This window comes from Heloderma suspectum, chromosome 1 (assembly GCF_057233095.1).
Source record: "Heloderma suspectum isolate Gila_16-S chromosome 1, 16-S_ref, whole genome shotgun sequence".
NCBI classification, from domain to species: Eukaryota; Metazoa; Chordata; class Lepidosauria; order Squamata; family Helodermatidae; genus Heloderma; species Heloderma suspectum.
In genome coordinates this window covers 27,318,670-27,343,098 of record NC_139458.1, presented here as the reverse complement: position 1 = coordinate 27,343,098, position 24,429 = coordinate 27,318,670, and the positions used below count along the sequence as shown (strand labels likewise).

At 41.1% G+C, this 24,429-nt stretch overlaps 1 protein-coding gene across 8 annotated transcripts in view; it reads right to left on the bottom strand.

Annotated features, from left to right (window-relative positions):
- Positions 1 to 24,429, bottom strand: part of BCL11B (BCL11 transcription factor B) — a 178,541-nt gene that overhangs the window by 79,857 nt on the left and 74,255 nt on the right. For 4 of the 8 annotated variants that reach the window (XM_084839360.1, XM_084839370.1, XM_084839381.1 and 1 more), the window contains exon 3: positions 7,567 to 7,773. The exons of the other annotated variants lie outside the window; for them this stretch is intronic. In XM_084839360.1, the coding sequence (XP_084695486.1) occupies positions 7,567 to 7,773 (207 nt within the window). The remainder of the gene's footprint in view (positions 1 to 7,566; positions 7,774 to 24,429) is intronic. 8 annotated transcript variants of the gene reach the window in all.

Here is a 24,429-nt window from a genome sequence, read left to right as displayed (position 1 = left end):
AAAAAGAAGAAAGGTCACTGTATAATAGAGAACAACTGACTATGAATCTTCTTGCAATTTTTGAGGCTCACAAAATGCCGCAGATGACATGGGACAATTTTCTTTGCACAACTAACAGTGCAATCCTCTCCATGTCTACTCAGAACTAAGTCTCACTGAGTTCAGTGAGACTTACTCCCAGGTACACTTGTACAGAATTGCAGCCTACAAGACCAAATTTGCACGTATGTGCCCAAGAGTAGATATGAGGTCATGGATTGTGACACTGACTTGGTGTAACAGTCAGCACTTCAAGATTTAGGACCAGGCTGTTTATAGAAAATACCATACAGAAACAGTAATAAGCTGTGTATTATCAATGACAGATTTTATGTATCAGCACCCAAACTTACACAGGCAGCCATGAATGCAGAATGTCTACTATAAATTGCAAAAGTGTTCAAGGTTCAGCTTCCAGCAGTTTCAGCTTCTAAGACCATCCTCTTAACAGTTCTCTGTTCATGCCAATTCTCAACAGCAGAGACTAATAGGAATGGGTTTTATTATTTATATTTTTAAAATATATCCAGCCCTTCTAGTGCCTATGATTACTCAGGGCGGCTCAGTGTCTGGGCCAAATCTATGACACCCTTTCCCTAGAGATTTCTCCAAGTCTCCCAGGAGCATTATAATATTTGGGCTGTTTTTAGTGGCCAGGGTTTAAACCAACATGAGGTTGGACTTCTGATCTTTGTTATATCTTATTTGTTTAATTTGATTTAAACTTGGCCATTTTATATTTCTATTTTTAACTTATTGCTTCTTTCTTGAAGCTTTTGCTTAGGGCTTTTATTTCTTGAAAAAAATGACAATGGCAACAAATATATATGTTTATACTCATTGCAGTTTCTGATGCAAATCTAAGACGGAAGGCACTCCAAATTGCAAAGTGGTTGAATGAGATGCCCCATATTGAGTTTTCCAGAGAGACTTGAAATAAACACATTTGTTCAGAAGAGAAACAATTTCTGAAAACAGGAAACAAAGGCCACTTTAAAAAAAGAAGCTAAACAAAGAATATTTTTAAGTCAGGCAAGTGACACGCTGGTGCAAGTGGCTATATGAGGAACAAAGGGGTTGGGAGAATAGAGATGATCTGGATCCAGATTCAGTTTGCTTTATATAGAATTCCTATGTGAGAGGAATTCAGCAAGGGAGAGGCCTTCTCTGTGATGGCCCCCAAGTGTGGTATGCTCTCCCCAGTGAGATCTGTCTAGTACCAACACTGTCATCTTTTCAGTGCAAGGTTAAGACTTCCCTCTACTCCCAAGCAATTGATGGCATATGATGGGGCTTTTTAACGTTAGTTTTTCCTGGTAGTTTTATTGTTAATTGTTTTTAACTGTTTTAAATTTTTGTATGTTAAAAGTTTTATATTATGCTTTATCATGTTGTGAACCATCCAGAGAGCTGTAGCTATTGGGCAGTATAAAAATGTAATAAATGAATGAATGGAGCTTGAGGACTTGGTGCCAGAGCTAACAAATTAGGAGAAATGTTCCCTCTAAAACCTCCGCTGCTAATATAAGACTATATGACTATTATCCCTTTACTGGATTGGGACCTCCAAAATCAACATTATTACAACTTGCATGCAAAAAGAAGCTTCTCCTAATTTTGACTTCCTTTAAAAATATGGGAGCTGTCCTGAATTCAGTATACTTCAAATGCTACCTAATTTCTTCTGTTCCTGGCACTGCAGAAGATAATGAGTTAAGTACCTCCTCTCCAAAGGGGGAAAAAACATTTCTTTCAAGCAAAACTTGACCAACTACTGTCATAAACACTTAGTGTGTGCTTTGATATTAATTCTCTAAGTGCTGCAGACTATAGCTGTAACTACAGGAAGCCATGATAGCAGGTCGATCCCCCACTTAAAATTGGCACAGCTTGTTCAGCAAATAGATCAGTCCAAAAACTAACAGTGCACAACGATAAAGCAGAAGGTGAAAGAATGCAAAATGCAAGAGTCTCTTGCCTCTGTGTGCTTTAGTGAGTTACTCTTTCCTTATCTATTCTTAGTTTTACTCTCTCCATTACTGGTGTCTGTTTATCTTAGAAGAAGTGAGCAAACACGGTAGCACTTGCCTGTTACATCTTCTATATGGAAGAGGCTTGGTGCCTACATTATGCCAAATAAATGTTATAGGAGTTTCTATAGGGAAAACATTAGCAATAATAATTGCAAAACGTACACCACTCATCTACTAAGTAAGTGCGGGGGGGGGGGGACTATGCAAACAGTTCTTGTCTCACATCAGGCCTCTCACTTCTTAACTTTCTGTCCGCCAAAGTCATTTGCTTCTCCCTTCAGACCAGGCACATAGGAATGTATGAAGTGGCTTTATATGCAGAGAGATGACTGATTCACCTGTCCTAGTATTCTCTACTCAGAACTGGCTCCAACTCTCCAAGATCTCAAATAGAAGTCTTTCCTAGACTAGTTACCTGCTGGGATGCTTTTAGCAGGAGAGGTCAAGGACTGAGCCTGGGATCTTACTGTATCAGCTGCAGTAAATTGGTCTGGGTAGAATCCAAGTCAACACAAGTGCTAACATAAATTACATTGCACTAGCATAAGCGACCTCTAGCACATTGCTAATAGTGTTAACTGGTGCAAAAGGATTCCCCGGAAAACCCATCATGCCAGCTAACTCTATTGGTTGCACCGGAGGTCCATTACACTAGCACAATGTGATTTATGTTAATGCTTGTCTCGCTTTGGATACAGCCCTGTTTCCACTTGGAATTCAAGGTGCTGGTTATCATGTTTAAAAACCCTTAACAGTTTGGGAATAAGCTACTTAAAAGAACCACCACCCTCTATGTGACTCTTCCCATATTTTAATATCAACCCATGTAGCCCTTGTGCATACCACTGCTTTTGAAGTGCATTTGGTGGCAACACGCAAGCGGGCCTTCTCCATGGCCGTGCCTGGTGTATGGAACTCTCTACCCTGAAAGGTTTGATTATCTCCTTTGCCTGGGTTCCAGCAGCATTTGAAGGCTTTCGCTCCCTTTCCAACCAGGTTTTGATTTTACTGCCCTTTAGATACCCATGTGTTACATCCTGGCTCTCTTTGGTTTTTAATGCTTTGTTATTTTGTGGTATTCACTTTTCATGATGCCATGGTTGTTATTTTGTAGGTTTTATTAGCTACTTCGAGCACTGGAAAAGCTGGTTATGCATTTATTTTACAATAAATAGAAATAAAATAAATCTTCTATATGCAAAGCCTGTGCTCTTACCATGGAATTATGGTCCCAGCTCCAACCGCCCCCAGGGGAGCACAAACTCCTTGACTTTACCTCTTGATACTTCTACAGGCTTTCACTCCCTTCACTTTATCATATTTCAATGTATTCATGCTCATGATCCTCACTCCTCCAGCTCTACCACGCTGAGGCACTCAACTCTCTTAAAAGATACTATCTGTGAAGAATTGTTGGTTTCACCTCAACAACCCTGCAAGGTAGGTCAGGCCTAACCCAGCCACAAATTCCCCCAAAGTAACCCAGTAGCTCTCACCCAGGCCAATAGGCACTGTATTTAGCACTGAAGTTATTCAGATATACCACACCAACTGAAGGTTGGATAAAGGTTTATTGAAAAGGGAAAGGGAAAGGGCGAAGGGAAGGGAAGAAGGGAGAGGTGGTAGGTTGTACAGGAAATTACAAGCAAGGACAAACAAGTACAAAACTCTAAACAAAACCAAAAATGCCAAACCTCAAGGCGCACACTCCCAAGAGTAAAACAGTAAAGCTAGCTAGTCTATCCTATACATACCAAAGTATGGACCTCTCAGGATAGCCATCGACCAGTAGCACACCCTAGTGCCGTCAGGGCCAGAAGAGACACCTGCCCCTTCCTTCGCTCTCTTTTTATTGTCCAGCCCTAGCAACCCCAGGCAGATTTGGAGCACCCAATCCAAATTCAGTCTCAGGTCACCCCATCCCACCCTCCCAAGGAGGTTGCATCTTCCCACCAGGCACAGCTGTTATCACTTTCCCAATCAGGCAGAGCACCTCATGGCCTTGAGCTGCCAGGCTGAAAAATGGCCCAACTCATCAACCTCCAGGCGCTGTGGTATAGGTGACTATCCCAATAGCCCTCAAAAAGCTTTACTCTATTAACCCATTCTTGACACTGTCCCTTCTTGCTTACTGTTACTTATGCCTGGAACTCTGTACCAGAGCATCTCTACACCAGCCTAAAATCCCACATTTAAAACCGGGCTTTCTGCTTCCATTTTAAATGGAGGATCACGAAGGGCTCCTTTTACACACTCTTCCTTTCCCCCTCCTCCCCGTATCTGAGTCTTCCATATGTTTCATTGGTCCAGCTCCTTTTATTGCAGCTTTTCCTTTTTTCATGGAGGGAACTCAAGTGCAGTAATTTGATAGCTCCTTATCTCCAATCTTTTAAAAAATGGAATAAAGGTTATTTAGTGCAGAAGACGCCCGGGAGGTTAACAGCATTATCTAAAGGGCCAGCAAACTTCTGTGAGTGAACAATCTCAATAGCAGGATAAAAGCTCCATGTCAAGAAGCCCCCAGAAAAGCTACATGATACTCTCTCTCTCCTCATCTTTTTCCAAGCACAGCTCATACCTCTTCCATGAAGCCTTTGTCCACAGTCATCCCCCCAAATGAAAACACATTAAGTGTGGCTGCATTTGCTCATTTTCATCTTTTGCTACCTTCCCTCTCCTCCTGTAAAGCTCCTTCTGGTTTAATTTAGATTGCAAGCTCCTACAATCAGATTCCTGTATTTAGGCTTGTTATTCTAAAGTACTATGTACAAGGAAGGCATAATAATAAAACAGCAGCAGCTGCTACATTTTGTTCACATGCAAAAAAGTGAAAAACATTGTGAAGGTCCTTTATGAAGGTCTTTATGCAACTAAGAGGTTGCATTCAGTTCATCACAGTATCCAACAGATGGAAATTGGTCTTCAAACTAGGTATGTGCTGAAACCACCCCATCAAAATCATCACTTTTGATCCTGCATCAAACAAATTCTCACATATGGAGGAGCAGAGTCTAAGTGGTGCCACCCATAGCACCGGTCCGTCATGGTGGTATAGTTTTGTCACATGTCATCATTCACATCGCAGGCAATACCCCATATGTAACACAAGCACCCATCTTCCACAGGACAACAGTAGTAACTGACATGCTACCTGAAGCAAGTCTAGTTGTTTCCCAGGTACAAAATGCCTGCTGGAAAAATACAATACAGCAGAAGCTTTCAATCTATTTTAGATTATAGACTCCTTGGGACAGGTGCAAATCCTCTTATACTTTGCAAAGCACCATATGCTATATAAATAAACATGTATAACAACAATATGCAGCACAACCCTGAGGAAAGATGTCTGGATTGCACGAAACAAAGAAGTGTCAACTGCATTTATTGTGGAGAAAAGTGTATTATAAAAGGAGAGAGACTCCTGAAACTAACATTTTTACTTGGAAGAATTGTGAGGATTTGCTTTTATACTGAAACTCATGGGGTTGGACCCGATGGTCTTATAGGCCCCTTCCAACCCTACTGTTGTATGATTCTATGATACGTGTACTTCCATTTCATTCATTTTTGGTTGGCCTAGGTCTCACACTTTTCTCCTTTTATGTCTCCTTCCTCCGTCTCTTTTTTTCCCTTTCTCTTCATACTGATTTGCTACTTAATTTCTTTCCTTCTTTCCCGCTCTTTTCTATAAATTTCACATTAGCACATGGGGAAAGTTGTGAATTACACCAAGTGTGATGGGGATACTGTTTTGTTGTTTATATTGTGAACGTTTGTTTAAAAAATATGTAGGATATGAAAAACAAAAAAAAGAAAAAACGGATCCTCTGGATTCTCCTACCATAGTTGGTCTCTACCACTGCAGTAAACCTCAGAGAACAATGGTAAAACTCAGTGGGACCATCTCAAAAAGGCACTATTCACACTTTGTTCAGAACTTAGTTCAACCTACTTTGGAGAATAATTGAAGATTTGAAGGATCTCAGCCAGTGATAACTTTTTCTCAAGAATGAAGTACAATTGAACTGGGGCACTTTCTACTTAATAAGAGTCCAAAGAATTATGTAGTCTAACATCTTGTTTCCCATAGTGGACAACTAGATGCCTCTGTGAAGGTCACAAGCAACACATGGGGCAACAGATCTCTCTCTCCTTGTGTTATTCCCTAGCAACTGTATTCAGAGGCATACTGCCTTTGATCCAAAACAGCATAGCAGCCTTCCCTAACCTAGTGCCCTCCAGATGTTTTGGACTGTGACTCCCAGCATTCCTGACTATTGGCCACGCTCACTGGGGTTGATCAGAACTGAAGTCCAAAATATCTGGAGGGCACCAGGTTGGGGAAGGGTGGCATATAGCTATCATGACTAGTAGCCAGTGATAGCCTTGTCCTCCATGAATTTGTCTAATCCTCTTTTAAAGCCATCTAAGCCAGCTGCCATTATAACACCTTGTGGCAGAGAACTCCATCATTTAACGAGATGCTCTGTGAAGAAGTACTTCATTTTGTCTGTCCTGAATCTCCCACCATTCAGCTTCAATTAATGATCCTGGGCTCTAGTATTATAAGACAAGGACTTTCATAAGGGTCACATTCAGCTACTGAATATCTCCCATAATACCTATAGGATTTAGGCTGAACTTTGGGTGGAATTGCTGGACTACTCTTTCAATGGCCTTTAATGTGTACAGTAGGGGCGGGCAACTTCAGGCAGTGTGGAGGCCAATATCCCCACCACAATCGCCAGAACCACTACCAGTCACCACAATCCCCGCTGCTCCCTGCACCACAAAAAAATTAGAAAAAGGGGAAAAACAAACTAAAGTTGTCTGTTCTAAGACTGCAACTTTTTCTCCTTTTTATAAAAAGAAAATATAGGGGTAGTGAGCAGCAATGGGGAGTGGTGGTGGCTGCCCTTGGGGGGCAGTGGGGACTGCATGCAGCTGTGGGCCGCATGTTGCCCACCCTTGGTGTACAGTGCCCTCTCTGTCCAACACTGTATTTCATACAAGGAACTGACGAAGCAAGGAAGAAATTAATGACAAACTTTTTTTTTTTAAATAGCAGTGTAGGGAAAGTGTGTGGACCACAAGTATGCCATGTGCCTATGATATCTGAAGAACGCAAATCATTAGGAAGAAAGACCTCAGATGATAAATGTTATGCAATTAAGCTTAAAGTATAAAGCCCAGAGAGATGAAATCTTGATATCAGAGTATCACATTTGTGCGTGGATTCTCAGACATTTGTCCACATTGTGGCATAAACAAACCAGCAGCAACAGGGCTGGTGGCAACATCTGAGGTCAACTAGGCCTCCCAAAAAGACCAAGAGAAGAGCAAACTAACCTCAATTCCTGCCTTAGAAATGGTGGGGAGATGTTTTACAGTACTTTAGCTGTGCCCTTACATATCTAAACGGAAATGATGCTCCCATAGTAAAGAGGACACATCATGTTGGCAGCTGATAGTGACAATAAAATGTTTCTGTTACCTGACAACTGACAATGACATCCAAATGTGCCTGATGTCTCGCTCTGAGACCCGCCAACTGACACTGCGCGCGCACCACAGCAGGGCAGGCTCAGGCAGGGCGGGATTGAGGTGAGAGCACGGAGAGGTGGCGGTGCGATCACGGATGTGTGAGGGTGGGAGGAGGCAGTTATGGAGGCCGCCGGCAGCTTTGCAGGCCTGGACGGCCCTGAGGAAAAAACAATAGAAAAATCTGTCAGTGGTACCTATGTTGGAAGGGAAAGGTGGAGAACAGGACTGATGTACAACTGCTGTGCCTAATTTACTGTGCACATGTGCTTAACAAACTCACAGGGTAGAGAGATATAGGTTGAAAGTTCAAGGAGAACTGATTCCTGCAGTTATTATGGGGGAGACCAGAAGAGATTTGGAAAATTTTACTTAGTGCCTCTCATGAGAATAATAGATTTCAATTACCATTAATTTATTTTATGTGGTTTATCTGGGCTGAGGGGTCCCCCCCCCCCCGTTTGCTGGACGAGTCCTTTTCTTGCCTGCCCTAAGCCTTCACAATGCAGGTGACAATAAATCTAAATATGTGTACAGACTGTCTCTAGTTCTTATGGGGTTACCTTCCTTTATTCCCCTTCTCAATACCTCTCAAGCCATGGGTGGATATACACCTACCGCCTTCTCAGTCTATCTCTAGATTAGGGTCATCCCCTGTTTATAACTCTGTATGAATTATTCATATTTTTAGGAGCTCTATCTAGAATAAGCAGAACATTTATGGATGGATTTTAGCTATATTGTGTAGCAGAATTGTCTGCATCCTAACAAACATCTGTCACTTCAGCCTCCAAAATGGTGTGTTTCATTTCTGGAGGCATCAAGCAGAAAATGTGCTTTAAAAAGAACATGCCAGTTGTTTTATAGAAATATAAATACATGTTATAGAAATATATAACTGTTATTGACCTGTTTGTCCTAAAGAAAACCACCCAGATTACTTGTACAAAGAAATCACGACAATTAGACACTAGTTTTCCAACACTGTATTCAACTGTGATTATACTGGGGTTGCTAACAGCACCCTGAGGTCCTACTCATTTTGCCTACTCAAGAGCTGGGCTAACCTTATTTTGCCAGGTTAAAAAGTAGCAACCCTACATCTAATAAAATAGGCTTTTACTTGTGAAAGCTCGTGCCACAATACACCAGGTAGGGTTCCAAGCAACTTTTCCGCTGCTATGAAGTAATACAAGCTATTCAACAGGCAAATGTGGAAGAGCTGACAGGAAGGGGCTTGAGTGGACCAATAAGAGGTGTTATTTTAGAGGCGGTGTAGAGGAGAACCAAGGGAGCCTGCCAGAGCCACAGGGCATGTGCTTAGGAACCGGATCGAAAGAGGGATTATTGTTTTATGGCTGTCCTAATGCAGCTGGCCAACAGAGAGCTGGGGAGGGCTGTTTGCTGAGCTACCGCTGAACCAGACTCAGCACACCAGCACAGACAAAGTGCAGCAACTCACAGCTCAAGCGGCTTCAACAGAGATGCCAGGAATCAAGGTACCAGAAAAAAGCATTCATGGGCCACTGTGGCTTCCTTGCCACTTGAACTGCAGCCAGAAACACATTCTGCACAATCCCTTTATGTATTCCGTTTCCCACACCAGGTCTCTAACGAACACAGCAACCTTTCTTTTTCCCCTAATAGCTGAAAAATGGCCTTGTATCCTCAGATTGTATTATTCATTTAAAAAGCATACACACACATCTAGAAATCATCTGTTATTTAAAACTGTATTTAGTCTCTGCTCTTGCTCTGTTGGAAACACTTTCCCTCTTGCTCTCTTGGCAGTAGTCAGAACGTAGCGCTACGGCTTAAGCAATTAAATAAAAGCATACAAATGTACACACACACATCGTATAAAGTTAACTTTTAGTCAGTACTGATTAGAACTCAGTCAGGCTGCAGTATACCGATTTTCAGTAGCTATGGCTCTGGCTGCAGGCAATATTTACCTGAAGCCTTTCAGCTCGGGTAGTTAATAATCACAAGCAACATCTTTCAGAAACTTCTGAGTCTCACAGGCTGGCAAGTTTATTTTATGCAGATTTCTATTGTGACTTCTGCACAGAGCTCATGGCAGACAGCAATAATTTTAAAATCTAACAGATATATAGATAAACTGCATTTAACAATAACAGCTGAAACAACTGCACACTTGCTTTTGATCAGCCAGTACTGAAATAAAAGACATGTCTAGGTTGCGGTGCCTAGAAGACATCTAGGCATCAAGGAACAGAACAAACCAAATAGTAGAGAGCACACAATGAAGATACCTCTCTATTCACATTTGACATGCCAAGGGCATTATCAAGTCACAAAGGGAAATGGGAGAAGAGGCTAGTCATATCTATCTCCAATATCCATCTTCTACCACACAAAACTTTTTCTCCCAGTTTCCCATTAAGATAAGGATTCTCTGAGATATCAAAAAGTAATTTTTGAGTTTGCCACAATTTTCTCCTTCTGTTTGGACCCCATCATATTGGCAATGGATCATCATTAGGCAACTGCTAGTTTTGAATGATGACTACTCTGTACAAAGATTTTTTCCAAGTATACAAACACCGACAAGAAAGATTAAACTCCCCATAAATTGAACAGCATTACAAAATAGCATTTTCCCCCTAATGCTTCTCCATCTCACATGTCCCCATTTGAAAGCTACAGCTAGTGTGGTGATCTGATAGCTACACATGCAAATCCAATTGGGGTACTTCATCCTTGGCAGAGTATCCCGAACTCTAGTCTGCATGGACTGTGTTTGATTTTTGTCATTTATCTTAAATGGCTAAGAGACTAGCAGGGCAAAACATTTGTGTGAAGCTGTTGCCAAAACCACAAGTGAAGGGTCTAAATCCCCGGCGTAAATACTTGAGCTCCAAAGCATCAAGGATAAAATTTGTGTGCTTTGGTGAGTAGCATTTTTTAATAAACTCTCTGGACTCTTGGGATTATTCTTCTTTTCTTTTGCATCCTTTTGATCGGACTTCAAATTGCTACACAAACAGGTAAAAGTCACTGATAGGAACTGTGTCTACATTACAATCTGGATATGACTTTTTGTGCCAAACCAATGAAAGCAGATGGCAGACTTGGGATGTCTAAATATACAAAACAACTTTGCTCATCATTAGGAAATCACAGTAGTAATGGCAGGATCTTTCAATGCATCAAGAAGGATATGTAGACAAGAGAGGCTTCCCAAAATTATTTTAAATATTCAGGGTTGTAAACATTGGTTTATGGGAGGGGGGGTGAGAAAGTACAGTCACTGTTGGCACTGTTCATTCAACTCTGTTGCACCGGAACCTGGAAATATGCCTGTTAGACAGAGAGACTTGAAAGTCTGAGCTGTTGGTTCTCCACACGTCCTTTGTTCACCACAATAATCACTTGTAAGCTTCCTAGAGGGGGAACGGAGTGGTAGTGCAACTGGAGGGTGATTCAGAAGTTACAGAAGTCACACATCAGAGGTAGCCTCACCTCTAGGGCAGTCATGGGCAGCAATGTAATAATTACGTTTAGTATTTATACACTGGTTTTCCTAAGCATTAAAAGAGGTTTGCATACATCTTCAGCACAATCCTGTCAAGGAGGACAGTCTTATTACGACTGTATTACTGGGGGAAGGAGGGGTGGCTGAAGTCAAGAAATAGCATCTTGTCTTAAGGCAGCTTTAGTAAGTTTATAGCTAAGAAGAGAGATGACTTCCGACTGATAGCTAACCACTATGTCACACTAAATAATCCCTGGAGCTCAGCTATCATAGCCAACCAGGCACATTACAACAGTAGAGCTGAGCTGAAATTTTTCAGGGGATATTTTTTCTGAGAAAATACCTGAGGTTTTTCTTTATCCCTTCTCCCACACTCTGCCCCCCTAGATACCAGAAAACAAGTCCCGGCTGTGGAATGAGCTCCCTAGTGAAGTTCGCCTGACACCAACATCGTATTCCTTCCGGCGCCAGATGAAGACCTTTTTATTTTCCATGGCATTTTAGCATTGTAGATTTCTAGTCTTTTACCTCTGCTGTTTTAAATCTGTATTTTAAATCCCTGCATTGCTGCTAGGTTTTATTCTTGTTTTATTCTGGTTGTATTCTATTGTGGTTTTAGTGCTTTTATATTTTATACTGTTTTACTGTGTGCTTTTTGGTTTTAATTTTTGTGAACTGCCCAGAGAGATTTGGCTATTGGGCAGTATAGAAATGAAATCAATAACAGCAATAAGTCCACTCTGGAAAATTTTCTCTGAATATTCGTCAACATTTTTTTTGTGATGACCGCCATTACACATCCCCATGTCTCAGAGCAAAGCTAGGTCAAGGGAGGTGAAGGATGCAAAATTTCAAATAGTCTTTTTGTATCCCACCCTGGGAACTTTTGATATTGGACAGGTTAGAAATATTTTAATTGATAAGGGTGCAATCTTATGCAATCCTAAGACATTTTTCTGTCATAATATGCATAGGATTGCACCCTAAATTAATAAAATGGTGACCAGACTACTAAACTGGGGGGGGGGGAGCTGTGTTATTGCCACAGCTAATGGTGAGCCTCACCCCTGAGAAACAGTTGGAAAATTTCTCCTCCCACTAGAAAAATTCATCTGCCCACAAACAGGGCGGAGAATTTCAAGAGGCCATTTACGCACAAGGTCTAGTAAGTAGAAGCACAAACAATTCAAACGTTTTCGTTCCAAACATCTCTCTAGCATTTGAATCACCTTGATGTGGAAGGAACCAGAATGTACAAATGCCACAGGCCTCAACATGCAGGGCAACTTATTCTGACCGAGGCTGTGCAGTCTGTCTCCACAAACCACACCTCTATTAAATATGAGGGTGGCAGGTACCTCCTGCACTGAGTCACACAGCCCTCGGGCTTTTGAGTGGATGCCAATCTGACCCTGAGACAATCAGGGTTACAGCCTTCCTCTGTTAGACCAAAGTGATTCTTACTGGGAAAACAGATGAGGAAGATTATTCTAAACAACAGCAGATAAGTATATGGAATGATGAGAAACACTATACTATGGAATCCAACATGGCTGTAGACCTCTATGCCTCACTAATACCAAGAGCAAAGGTTAAAAAAATACTTTAAATAAATAAATAAATAAAATTCAATCAAATTTCAGGTAAATACTAAATATTTTCAAAGAAAATAAATCTCCCATAATAATAAAATTAGGTTTCATCAATTACAGACTAGAATGATGCTTTAAAAAAACCATTCCCCAATAATATCTGATAACTGAATTGTAGGTTTTTAAAAAGTGTAGGTGAACACGTAAACCATTTTCCTCAGGAACGACTACGACAACGTATCTGTTGGCTAAAACGATAAAGACATTTTGTTTATCTTTTCACTGTAGAAAATACAGTGGTTTTATATTTTATCCAGCTCAGCACCTGAGCACCCTGTAATTACATCCCTGATGTTGCTCCTCAGACCAACTGTAAAGGCTACATGGTATCTGCACGCAGTGTCCCCATCAGAGAGATGGGGAGGAGATTTTTGACCATATTAACTGCTTTGTACAAACACCAAAGGACACTTCTTTTTAAATCGTTCCAGTTGTGCCTCTTGTGATGATCTAGCTTTAAAAGACTTCAGGATTAATCACATCACATGTCTAACATTTACCCTGGATTTTGGAGAGAACCAAAGCTTGTTATATAAAGGAATGTGGAAAGCAAGAGGAGTCACTTGGTGGTTATGCATGTTACGTTCATTTTCCTTACAATTTACATGAATACATCTCTCTTTTTTGTTACATCTTCCTGTATTCTTCATCATATCATGTATTACTGAACAATACAACCTCAACTACAAGCAGTTGAAATACACAGTATGTGCACAATCAACACAAGCCCCGCTGATATGCACTGAGAGCGTAACTCATTTCATTTAGATTTATGCCCCTGAATTTCATGAATTTGTACCCAGTAACTAGTCATTGGTTTCAATGGTACACCCATCGTTCAAAGCAGGCAATGCTTTTTTAGAAGCAGTAGATTCTTACACAAATTATGGCAAAGTCTAAAGTTCTAAATTTGCTTCTGCTCTTGGAAAATCCAACCTGCACTCCCATCCCCCAAAGAATTCTACATCATCACCATCATCATATATACTAATAACCGTCTCAGCGCTATGAGTGCCAGTCCTTAAATAACCAAAATGGCAACATCCATGCACAAGAGGCATCAGTATGCTCTAAGTAACCTCAAAGTTTGCAGAAGTATAAAAAAAAACTTTAGAAAAAGAAACCTAAGCGTGCAAAAGAAAGAAAAAACCCCAACGCAGCTCAGTGAAGTTTACAATCAAAGTTTACAAACCTCAAATAAAGGCAAGCAGTCAACATTTATTAATTAGAAACAAAGGCCAACAGCTCTTCTCTAAAACCTATATTCAATACTAGGGCCGATCAGCCTTGGATCACATGAAGTAGCACTTCCATTAGTGCTTCCTTGTTAAAACAACAACATAACCAAATCTAGCCATGAGAACCTTTTGTAGATAGTCACCGCTATTCTACAGGGATATACTAGGAAACAGAATACAATCTATCTGTTCTTCAGACTGGTGTACTCTTTAGGACAACATATTATATAAAACTACAGTTTGTGGCCAAGTCACTTTCAGAACTAGTACAATAGAAGAACTAGCTTTAATTTTAGTTGGGTGTTTCTATTTTAATTTTTTCCAGAGGGAAACAAGACTTAGAACTGGAGTCTCCCATATCGGGAGCTATTTCTTATAAGTGCCCCCTCTTTTCATGGAAGAATGCCAATAAGTGTGGCTTGAATTTAAGTTTGCTTTTGAACATGCGATCTCTCTGATACTTTGATTTTCCTGTATGGCCATTAGGGGAAAGAAGAGAAAATCTCTCCATTAACACAGCCTATCTCTGTAGCACAGCCTGCCTGCATCCAGCATAAGAAGCTAGTTCCCAACAAGGTGAACTGAAATTTTAAAGAACAGAACTATTGCCATTATTAATTATCACTTGTATTTTTACCCCACCTTTCACCAATCATCCCCAAATGCAAATGAACCTGAATTTCCTGAAACAGAGTTCCTAGGCCTGGATTAAATATCTTTGCTGCAGATGGGAGCTAAGAGTTTGAGACTGTAGACATGATGAATACCAAACACATCTAAGAAAAAAAAATGTATTTCCTCTCCCGTTCCCTTAAGTTACTCCTTCCCCCCGCCAAAAAGAAAGAGCAATCAAAGAAAGTCAAACCACAAAATCCAAATGAAATTTAAAACATTACAACACAAAAGACTTGAGTAGCCACATTTAAGGTATGTTCCTCATTTATTTTAATTTGTATCTAGGAACTGTGGGAAATGCTGCTAATGCATAACTGTACCCACATATCTAAAAATAAACAAAAAACCTGTGCAAGGTTTAGTATTCATTTAGTATTCACCGGTTTTAGTATTCATTTTTTTTCTTTTCTTTTTCTTTGCTTTAGATGCTTTCAGAAAGAGTCATAGCTTCTTTTTTAAGGTATTTCTGGTCTTAATGTTCCATGTGCCCTGCTAACACAAGGCCATTTGCATCCTTGTTTCAAATGTGGCTGTGTAAATGCTGTGAGAATCATTTGCAGTTCTCACAAAAGTCTTCCAAGCTAGGCTGTTGTTATTCCCATTTAATTGACTGGAGGAGTACAGGCTGCTTCAAGTATGATGGAAACAGAATGTACGTGTATTATGTGTACATGGTATGTTCTTCTTAATATATGTAAGGCATCTTCTTCTTTTCTTTTTTTAACCTTGTGCACATCATAAATAACCCTACAACAGACCATGGGTTATTTGAGGGTTGTTGGGACAACATGGCAAACCATGGCAACCCCCCACTGGGGGCTGAATATTCAAAATGGCCACCAGCACGCACCACAACCCACCATGGCTTAAATTAGCCACAGTGGGCTCCAGTGATCATGCAAACCCTATCTATGGTTCACAGGGAGCCACAATTACTCTGGATCCCATCCCATGCAATAGACACACAGCATCCATACAATTAAAAAGAGATTACTATGGCTCTCAATAGAATGCAGGTGTATGTGGTATACAGGTGTGTATCTGCTGACTACAGTAAGATGTGGAAGTGGCTTGGGAGTGTTGTGACATGTGAGCCATAAATCACCTTTGAACCTCTATCCGCTATGTTTATGTTAATATCTAGCCACTGTAAATGCAGAAGAAAAAAGAGAGGAGAGGAATTTGTAATGCAAATGAACATTCCTGCCACTGCAGTTTTTATATTCACATTACAAAAGGAATGAAACAAGAGCTGTTTCAAATCCCATGTGTGCAAATGCCCTTGTTGTTTTAAGACAGCAGTATGCCCAAGGCTATCCAACTATCCAACAAATTAAAGTCCAGTCCAACAAGGAATTGTACTGGCTCCTGACATTCATTTGCCTTTTTGTCTAAGAGCATACCTGCAGCTAGACTGATGGATGGATGGATGGATGGATGGATGGATGGCACAAGAAGGTCTGAAGTCTTTAAGTGGGCAATGTTATACAAGTTTAGACAGGGGAAAAAGACCTCCTACAACTCCCAGCCATGCTGGCTGGGGAATGCTGGGATTGTAGGAGGTTTTTTTTCTGTCTAAACATGCATAGGATTGTGCCCTAAAAGTAACAATGTCTGTCTTGGTCACCAGCTGAAAGCTACAGTTGTATCGTTGCCTCCAGAAAGAGCTGTGTATAATTATTTCTGCTATTTCTAGGCTTTTCCATTGACCTTGTAGCATGCCTACACACATGACTCATATACAGTGATCCTCCTTTTGCTAAAATCTCAAAGAAAGTTGGTAAAGCCTTTACAAAAACAGGTTGATTCACTGCCTCTTTCCTATTGCAATAAAAAAGTGGATTGTTTTCCATAACAGTGCTTTTTAAAAAAAGTGGAGAATTTATATCACACACACACACACATCCCTACACCTCTGCATCCCATATGAAATTATACACATATAAGGAGGCTTATTCAGAGGTTCAAATACTTGTAAGAGAACACACAAAGCAAGGCACACAGAGATAAGATGCGCAAATATGCAGAACATGTGCAAAGATGTAGAAGGGTACTCAAAACTGCAGATACATGCTCAAAACTGCAGATGCATGCTCAGACGTACCCATGCACAAGCCATATCTTTCAAACCAAACACGCATGTAGCGCAAGTTTTTGAATACTCAATCAAGAATCAAACAATGAGTGATATCTACTAGTCTCTTCAAGTTCACCCACATCTTGAGACTTGCTTGCAATTTTTTTTTTCTGGCAAGCAAGGATTCCTTCTGAACTGATACATTTCTTTATAGTCAGGATTTCTACTGATTTGATATAAATGAGTCATAGATCAAGAAAAGCAATGTTGAGAGCAAGTAGAACAGAGGCTGTAAGTGAGGGACACTGGCACAGAAACTTGACAGTCCCCTTACTACCTCCCCCTCGTCTATCCCCCCCCCCCATGCCAAGACATTAATTCTCACAAGTCGGAGAAAATTACTATGCATGAATGCAAAAAGCATGATCAGGAGTAATTAACATGGCTTCATATGCAAATTTTATTAATGCAGAAGTACAAAGTCATTATGCAAATGAAACTTACGTCAACTCTCTTGACAAATATTCATCTCTGAAGCTCAAGTTTCTCCCTTTTAAAAAAAATCGCTCTTTCAATTTAAAATAAAATAAAATAGAAATGGGGAGGGTGGAGTGTTGAGGACTATATGACAAGTTTGCGAAGTTGTTTTTCAACCAGAAAAATTTATTCTTGCATTGTTGGGGTTTTTTCCTTGTTGTTGTTGTTGTTGGCAGGTACACGACAGCTCACAGAGAAAAGCGGGAGGAGGGGGGAGAGAAAGCTACCAGCAGCAGGCAGCCAATCAAAACGCCAGCGGCAGTAATGAGCGCGATTGATGACTGTTTGGCTTTACTGCAGGGTAATGAACTAGAATCCAGTCTGAAGAGAAAAAAAAAATATGAATATTCATGAAGCTGTGCTCCTGCCTTTGATGATTAAAGAAATTTTTAATATTCAAATAAGCGCTTGCCAAGTGATTAACAAAGAACAAGCACGCAGGAATATGGAAATAGAGCTGCGGAAGATTTGGGAGTCACAGCCTATGCAGCAAAGACAGCACAAAATTTCACAAACAAGATAGGCAGATAACCCGACTGAATTCGCACCTTTTTTTCATAAAAAAATGAAATAAAATTCATGGGTTCAATATTTTATCAGCTGCTTTGTTTTAAAAGTGTAGGGTGGAAAAAAGGCCTAAGTGGGTAGTAAGATTGGATCAGAGAAGGGGAAAGCATAATTAAATATACTGTTTGCTCACAGACGAAAAGCCCATTTCCTCACAAAGCCTACCCTGAGAAGAGGATTGGGCTTTTTTAATTATTATTTTCTGGTTAGAAACTGATAGAGCTACAAAAGAATAACTCTACTGGGAGACGTGATGCATTGCTTTTCATAATGTGATCCCGAAAGGTGTTAATTGTGTTGTGGACGGTGTAGACAACATCAGCTCTGTAACTACAATCCAAAGTAGCATTTTCTGAGTGGAAGCAAATGCTCAGAAAAGACGAGGCACAATAAACCGCAAACATAACATAAACTAGAATTTGGACAACCCTGAACCTATTCAGAGCGCCAGACTATCAACAACTTTGTGCTTTTCTATTACACAACTATATGTATAAGATATACTCAAGGAAATGCAAGCACACTGTGTTCTGGATAGCATCCTAAAGCCAGGACTGCGTGTAAAAGATATTGGGTTAGATCCAGACATGCCGTTCCACAAATGGAAGGGCTCCTTCTGTTTGCAGATCCAGTGGGGCTCCCAATGGATGAAGGGCAGGAGATGTCCCCTGGCAATCCCCTGGGCCTTCCAAAAAGCTGCTCCCGGGGTTCAGGGAACCCTCCGCAACAGCATGTGACATGGCACTGGGGGTAGAAGCAGGAATTGGCAAAACTCATATCTCCCTGCCTTCCTCCAGCGGAGTGTCCTGTGAGAGGCACTCCACGCATGGGAAGTCTGGATCACACCCACTAAAATTCTGCATTCAGGCAACCCAAATTCATTGCTAAGCAAAGCTGAATTCTGCAACTCACATGGATTATGCAAACTGAATGAATTTCCATAATTTATTCTGGTTTTGCTAGTCACAGTCAGCTACCTCTCTGACTTTTAAAGATTTCAGCAGACAGTACCCACACATTTTCAAGCACAACTTTTAGCCATAAGGGTTAGAAAAATTGGTTTTAAAAAAATGACAACTGAGTTTCTGAGAAACATGAATTCTATGCTGAATATCATAATATCATATTCTGCCTTTTTTTGTGTGTGCTTCTGTGGAATTGCAGCATATGCTTACTCATTCTTGCCTAAGATGGGAAGAGAGTGTGCACAATTTCACACAGCATCAGACCCAATATGTTTCAGATCTCCAGAGAAGCTGCATATTTAGGAAAGGATCACAGTTTAATGGTAAAGCATGTGTTTTGTATGCGGAAAGCCCCAGGTTTAATCCTTGGTATCAGGGCTGGAAAAGACCTGTGCTCAGTATAATGCAGGTTCTTATGGTCAACAACAGATGAACATATGTGTACATACACACACATATACACCCATATCAATGGGTAGAAATGGTACAGCAGATCTCTTCCATAGGAAGAGCTTATCATTTCTAAACCTTGTTTCTTACTTAACGCAGAATATAGCTCTATAGGGCAGCTTTGTATGTTCATCCTCGGGAAGGAAAGATGAGAGAAAGGACCATCCACTCACCAAATATCTAAGTAAGAAAGACACTGCCCTTCTCCACAAGATTTCTGTACAAATGAACAAAATAACCCACTAGCTTTTCGTAATGTCTGATGAATTCAGACTCTCACAATTTAACAACTCCACTAAAGATTCACACTGAAGCACATAATAACAGTATTAGCTGCCAAAAATGGATTCCTCAATTCAAATACATCTAATTAGTGGCTGACGACATCAACTTTTTGGCAATTTTGAATGAGATAAGTTGAGTTCTACACCGTAGCATGGCTGAGTGCTCTATGGCGCTCCAGAGACAAGAAACAGCACTTTGATCTCTTGCATGCTGAAGAAGAATTCTTGGCTTTTATGATTAGACTCCAATACTGCATGGATCCAGCAGTAGGGCTGGGTGGGAGGGGACTATAACTTTTCAGGCTAAATCTTTTCTAGCTTAGAAAACACAGAAACTGTTTTACAAGTTCCATTCAGTTTGTCAGATGCTTTTGAGAAATCCTTGGCAATACTTTACAAAAAGGATGTCCCAAGAACAAAGCCATAACCTTTCTAGAAGATCAATTTCTAAGCATGGTAGTTTAGGGTTAAGTTAGTCTTTAGCCTTTAAGGTTCCACAAATATTTTTATTATTTCAAAATTATGTTCTGTAAATCATATGCAGTACATAAACTGGAAAAGGGTTCTCTCCTCTCCCCTCCCCACCCCCATAAACACACACATTGTTTTTAAAGGCATGAATTCTTCATTCTCGTTACTTTGCAGATCAGAAGATGAAATGTAAAGTGTAACATCTTCATTTTAAAAAGAATCCTCAGATGCATCTAATTGAGGAGTGCACAAGGAAACTATAGACCATTACAGATCCATCATTCCTGACACCACAGTCATGTAAACTTTTTTCCTAGAGACTTTGGGTTGTATCCAATGTTAGCCTAACTTAAGTCTCATTCATTGCAAAGGGGCTACTCCAAGTAGGAATAACACTGGATGCAATCCTTTGTGCATGCTACAGACAAAGACCCATGAAAGAGGGAAGGAGATTCTTAATCCTCCCCCTTCTGTATTTTTTCCCTAAGAGTCACTCCCCCAAACAGCCTTTCCATCTATGTGGGAAAAGATATGGGTACCACTCTAGCAGTTTTTCCTCACAGAATTGCCCCTCCAACCTGCTTCCCACACCCAAGACAGGACTAATACATACACCCATATCTTTTCCCTTGTGAGGAGAAAAACAGGGTGATTTTTAGCATTAAAAACACCACAGCGGGAAAGGGGTTAAGAAGCCCCTTTCCTCTCTTCCTGCCTGGTCTTGTACTGGAGACTGAATCCTCCATGACTGCATTTTGCAGCAGCAGCAGCAGAAAAATTCTGGGAAAAGCTACACACCAATGAGCATCATATGTAGTTTCACCCTTTAACAATTCATTCCCACAGTATCCAGCATTTTTAAAATTGTATTCTTTAAGATCTAAAATGAGCAGCTAACATACTTTGATTTATATTTTGCAATTAGGTTGAAATGGTTAGTCTACACAAACTGGAGATCATAGTGAAAAATTGTTCCTCGTCGATGCCGCTACAGACTGCACGAGGGGAATTGCATGATTTAATGTTCACCCATTATTATTACTTTTTAATCCCCAAACCCAGAAGACTAGCTTATCAGAAAGAAGTATATCCTAACCTTCTAGCTAATGTGCTAGCTTTTTATGTTCATTTTTTGTACATTTCTGTTCATTCAAATGTGTGAAATCCACCCTTCCCTACACACATAGGGAAGTGGCATAATTCTAAAGCAGTGGTACAGTCCTGAACAGACCTGCAGTTTCTGTAGACTGGTCTGGTTTGTTTCATCACACAATATTAAAAGTTTGCCCTAGCATACTTGCCTTGATATGCTGGGGCAATATTTTTCCATCAATTTGATGGGAGCACAAGAAAACTATATAGAACATAGAGCTGGCTTAATATTGTTTGCAATATTTCAGTATACCTTGATCTGTTTGCTGATGGAACAAATGCATCTTAAATTGAAATATATGTCCTTAAGGGTGCAATCCTATGCGTGTTTAGACAGGAGAAAAAAACCCTACAATTCCCAGTATGCCCCAGGGAGCAAGGCTGGCTGAAGGGAAGATAGGAGATAGGATGTTTTTTCTGTCTAAACATGCATAGGATTGCACCCTAACCCACATTAGGCTTTTTGCCTAATACTCCATCCAATATGAATGGGGTGTTTTGTCTGTTCCTTATGTATATACCAAGATGAGCAATGAACTACAAAATCCATGAAAAAAGTAAACAATTCAGAATAAGGACTTTGTAACAGCTTTGTGGTATCTTATCAATTTCTGTTTCCGTAGCAGCAAGATTTCCTCCTTTTTAAAAAACAAGCCCTCTCTGTGCTAATTACGAGGCTATAAACCTATTTCAACAAGTTCAAGATGCAATGCATTTTAGAGTACAAAAGCAAACCGGGGAGAGTTGGGACTATGTTGTTTTTAAAAAATCAGTTTCTCCACTTAAGCCCCACCAAACTATGCAAGGAAAATTCTCATTGCCTACTGGCAGAATGATACAAAATGCTAATTCATTAATAATAATTAATACCGATGTGTTTTTATTCCTCTAATGGCCTCTATTGAAGGATGCTGAAGTACTGTAAAAGCCTAAATGAACATAGATTGATTGATTGATTTACATTCTTAAACCGCCTGATCATAACAGTTAACAGAATAAAACACAATACACAAAACTAGTGTGAGGTTACAAAATTAAGCTGTTTTAAGCAGGCAAATGATTTCTCTGGGCCAGTTCGCAAAATCAAAACAAGCCATAGTGGCTTGTTGTGAGCTGCGGTATATGCCAGTCGCAATTTGCATAATCACTGCCCGGCCCTGGCATATCATGTCATCTGAAGCCGAGTGCCATGGCTTGATAGAGGGTTAAACACCCCTCAAATGACCCATGAGCATGCTTTGATCGTGGGAACTGGGTCACTGTGTGAACCTCCTTTGCCCAAATTTTTGTCCACAGCTCCAGGTCCAAGAAACTGAGAGATTAGGAAGAAAATATCACTCAGCAAATCATACCAAACATATACAAAGGAATCCCCTTGCCTTTTAAAGGTTTATATATCCTTTTGGGCGGGGGGGGGGGGATGCTTTACCTCATAATAACTAAGCTGTTAGCAAGATTACCATTTCACAGACAGAAAAGCAGCTGAATTATAATGACATGACCAAGGTCACAAACTTAATTTTGCAACTGTTGTGCTAACTTCTTCAGTGTCAGCTACTGCATTTTTTCCACCTTGCCTCTGAGACAGTGAACCCTCAACCATTCACCCTTCCAACACAGCTGCTCCCAACCCCTGGGTCCCAAAGAGGGAACAGCAACTCAACTACAAAAGATAACAACTCTCTTATATGGATAAACCTTCTTATACTGTAGGTGGATGCTTCGTCATCCTGGTTGAGTAGTGTTCAATCTGTTCTGGAGAGCATTTACACTCCCCCTAAAAGATCAGGGCCCCATCTACACCGGACTTTTACTCCGGGGCGGGTGTGATGCAAGGTCCTTCATGGTAGATGACGCAGTCATGACTTTGCAGCCATCCACGGTTTTTGTCCGGAAAAATGGCAGTTCCAAGGAGTCGGCTTACTGTAATTTGGGGGGTTTGCTGCGGGTTTCCCCCGCGGTTGTGGGACATCTGTTCCTTCCCCAAACTAGGAATGTACGAAAGTCACTTACCTTTAACAAAATTTGATTTGCGGTGGAGGGGAGGCGCTCCGTCCCTCTCCCCGAAATTCTGGCCGGGGGGGAGGCGCTCCGTCCCTCCACCCCCAAATCCTGGCCGGCCGGGCCCGCAAATGGAAGCGGCCGTAGCCGCCGCCGTTTGCATCCCTGCAGTCAGCCGTGATAGGCTACGTAAATGTTTACATAGCCTATCACGGCTGAGTAAAAAACAACAACAATCGCGTGTACGCAAATGGCGGCGCCCATGGGCGCCGCCATTTGCGTTCCTTATTTTGGCACGTGTAGTCTATGTAAACATTTACGTAGACTACAGCGAAAATAACGGGAACGCAAATAGCGTAGACGCTACGCTATTTGCGTTCCCCTTATTTTCGCCATAGTCTACGTAAATGTTTACGTAGACTAGACGTGCCAAAATAAGGAATGCAAATGGCGGCGCCCATGGGCGCCGCCATTTGCGTACACGCGATTGTACTACGTGATTACGTACTACACGCGATTGTACTACGTGATTGTACACGCGATTGTACTACGTGATTGTAGTGTACTACGTAAACATTTACGTAGCCTATCATGGTATTTTTAAAAATCTAGCCGTGATAGGCTACGTAAATCTTTACGTAGCCTATCACGTTTTGTTGTTGTTGTTGTTGTTTTACTGGAAATGGCGGTGGCGGCGGCCGGTCAGAAGACCGGCCACCGCCGCCGAATCGCCACCAGAGCCGCTGCCACCAGGAGGATTCGCCCAAGGTACGTGGGGGCAGACTGTTTCACCACCAATTTCGGGGGGCCAAATGCGCTGGCATTCGGCCTCCCCGAGATTCGTGGCGAAATTCTCTGACATCCCTACCCCAAACTGACTTCGCATCTTACAGTGGGTGTGTTGTAGGCATGCATAGTGCCTGCGTCACTCTGTGATGCCCCTTTGCTCCCCTATTCCTTCACAGCTGCGCAGCTACAAAGGCACAGAGGAGCATTTTCATTTATTTAATCACACTTTCGCACGTTTTTGCAGCTTCGTATCTTCGCAACGGCTGCTTTTGGACTCAGTACCCAAGGGCTGGGGAGGGTCTTGGGGGAGGAACAACATCGCTCCGGGCACCATTTCGGAATGATAGCTAGGCACGTAGCATTCATGCTTATGAGTGTGAACTATCGCAAGAGTCTCACGCTGGGGAACCGACAAACTGATGGTGTGCATATGAAGGAGCACAAAACACCCAATTTTTA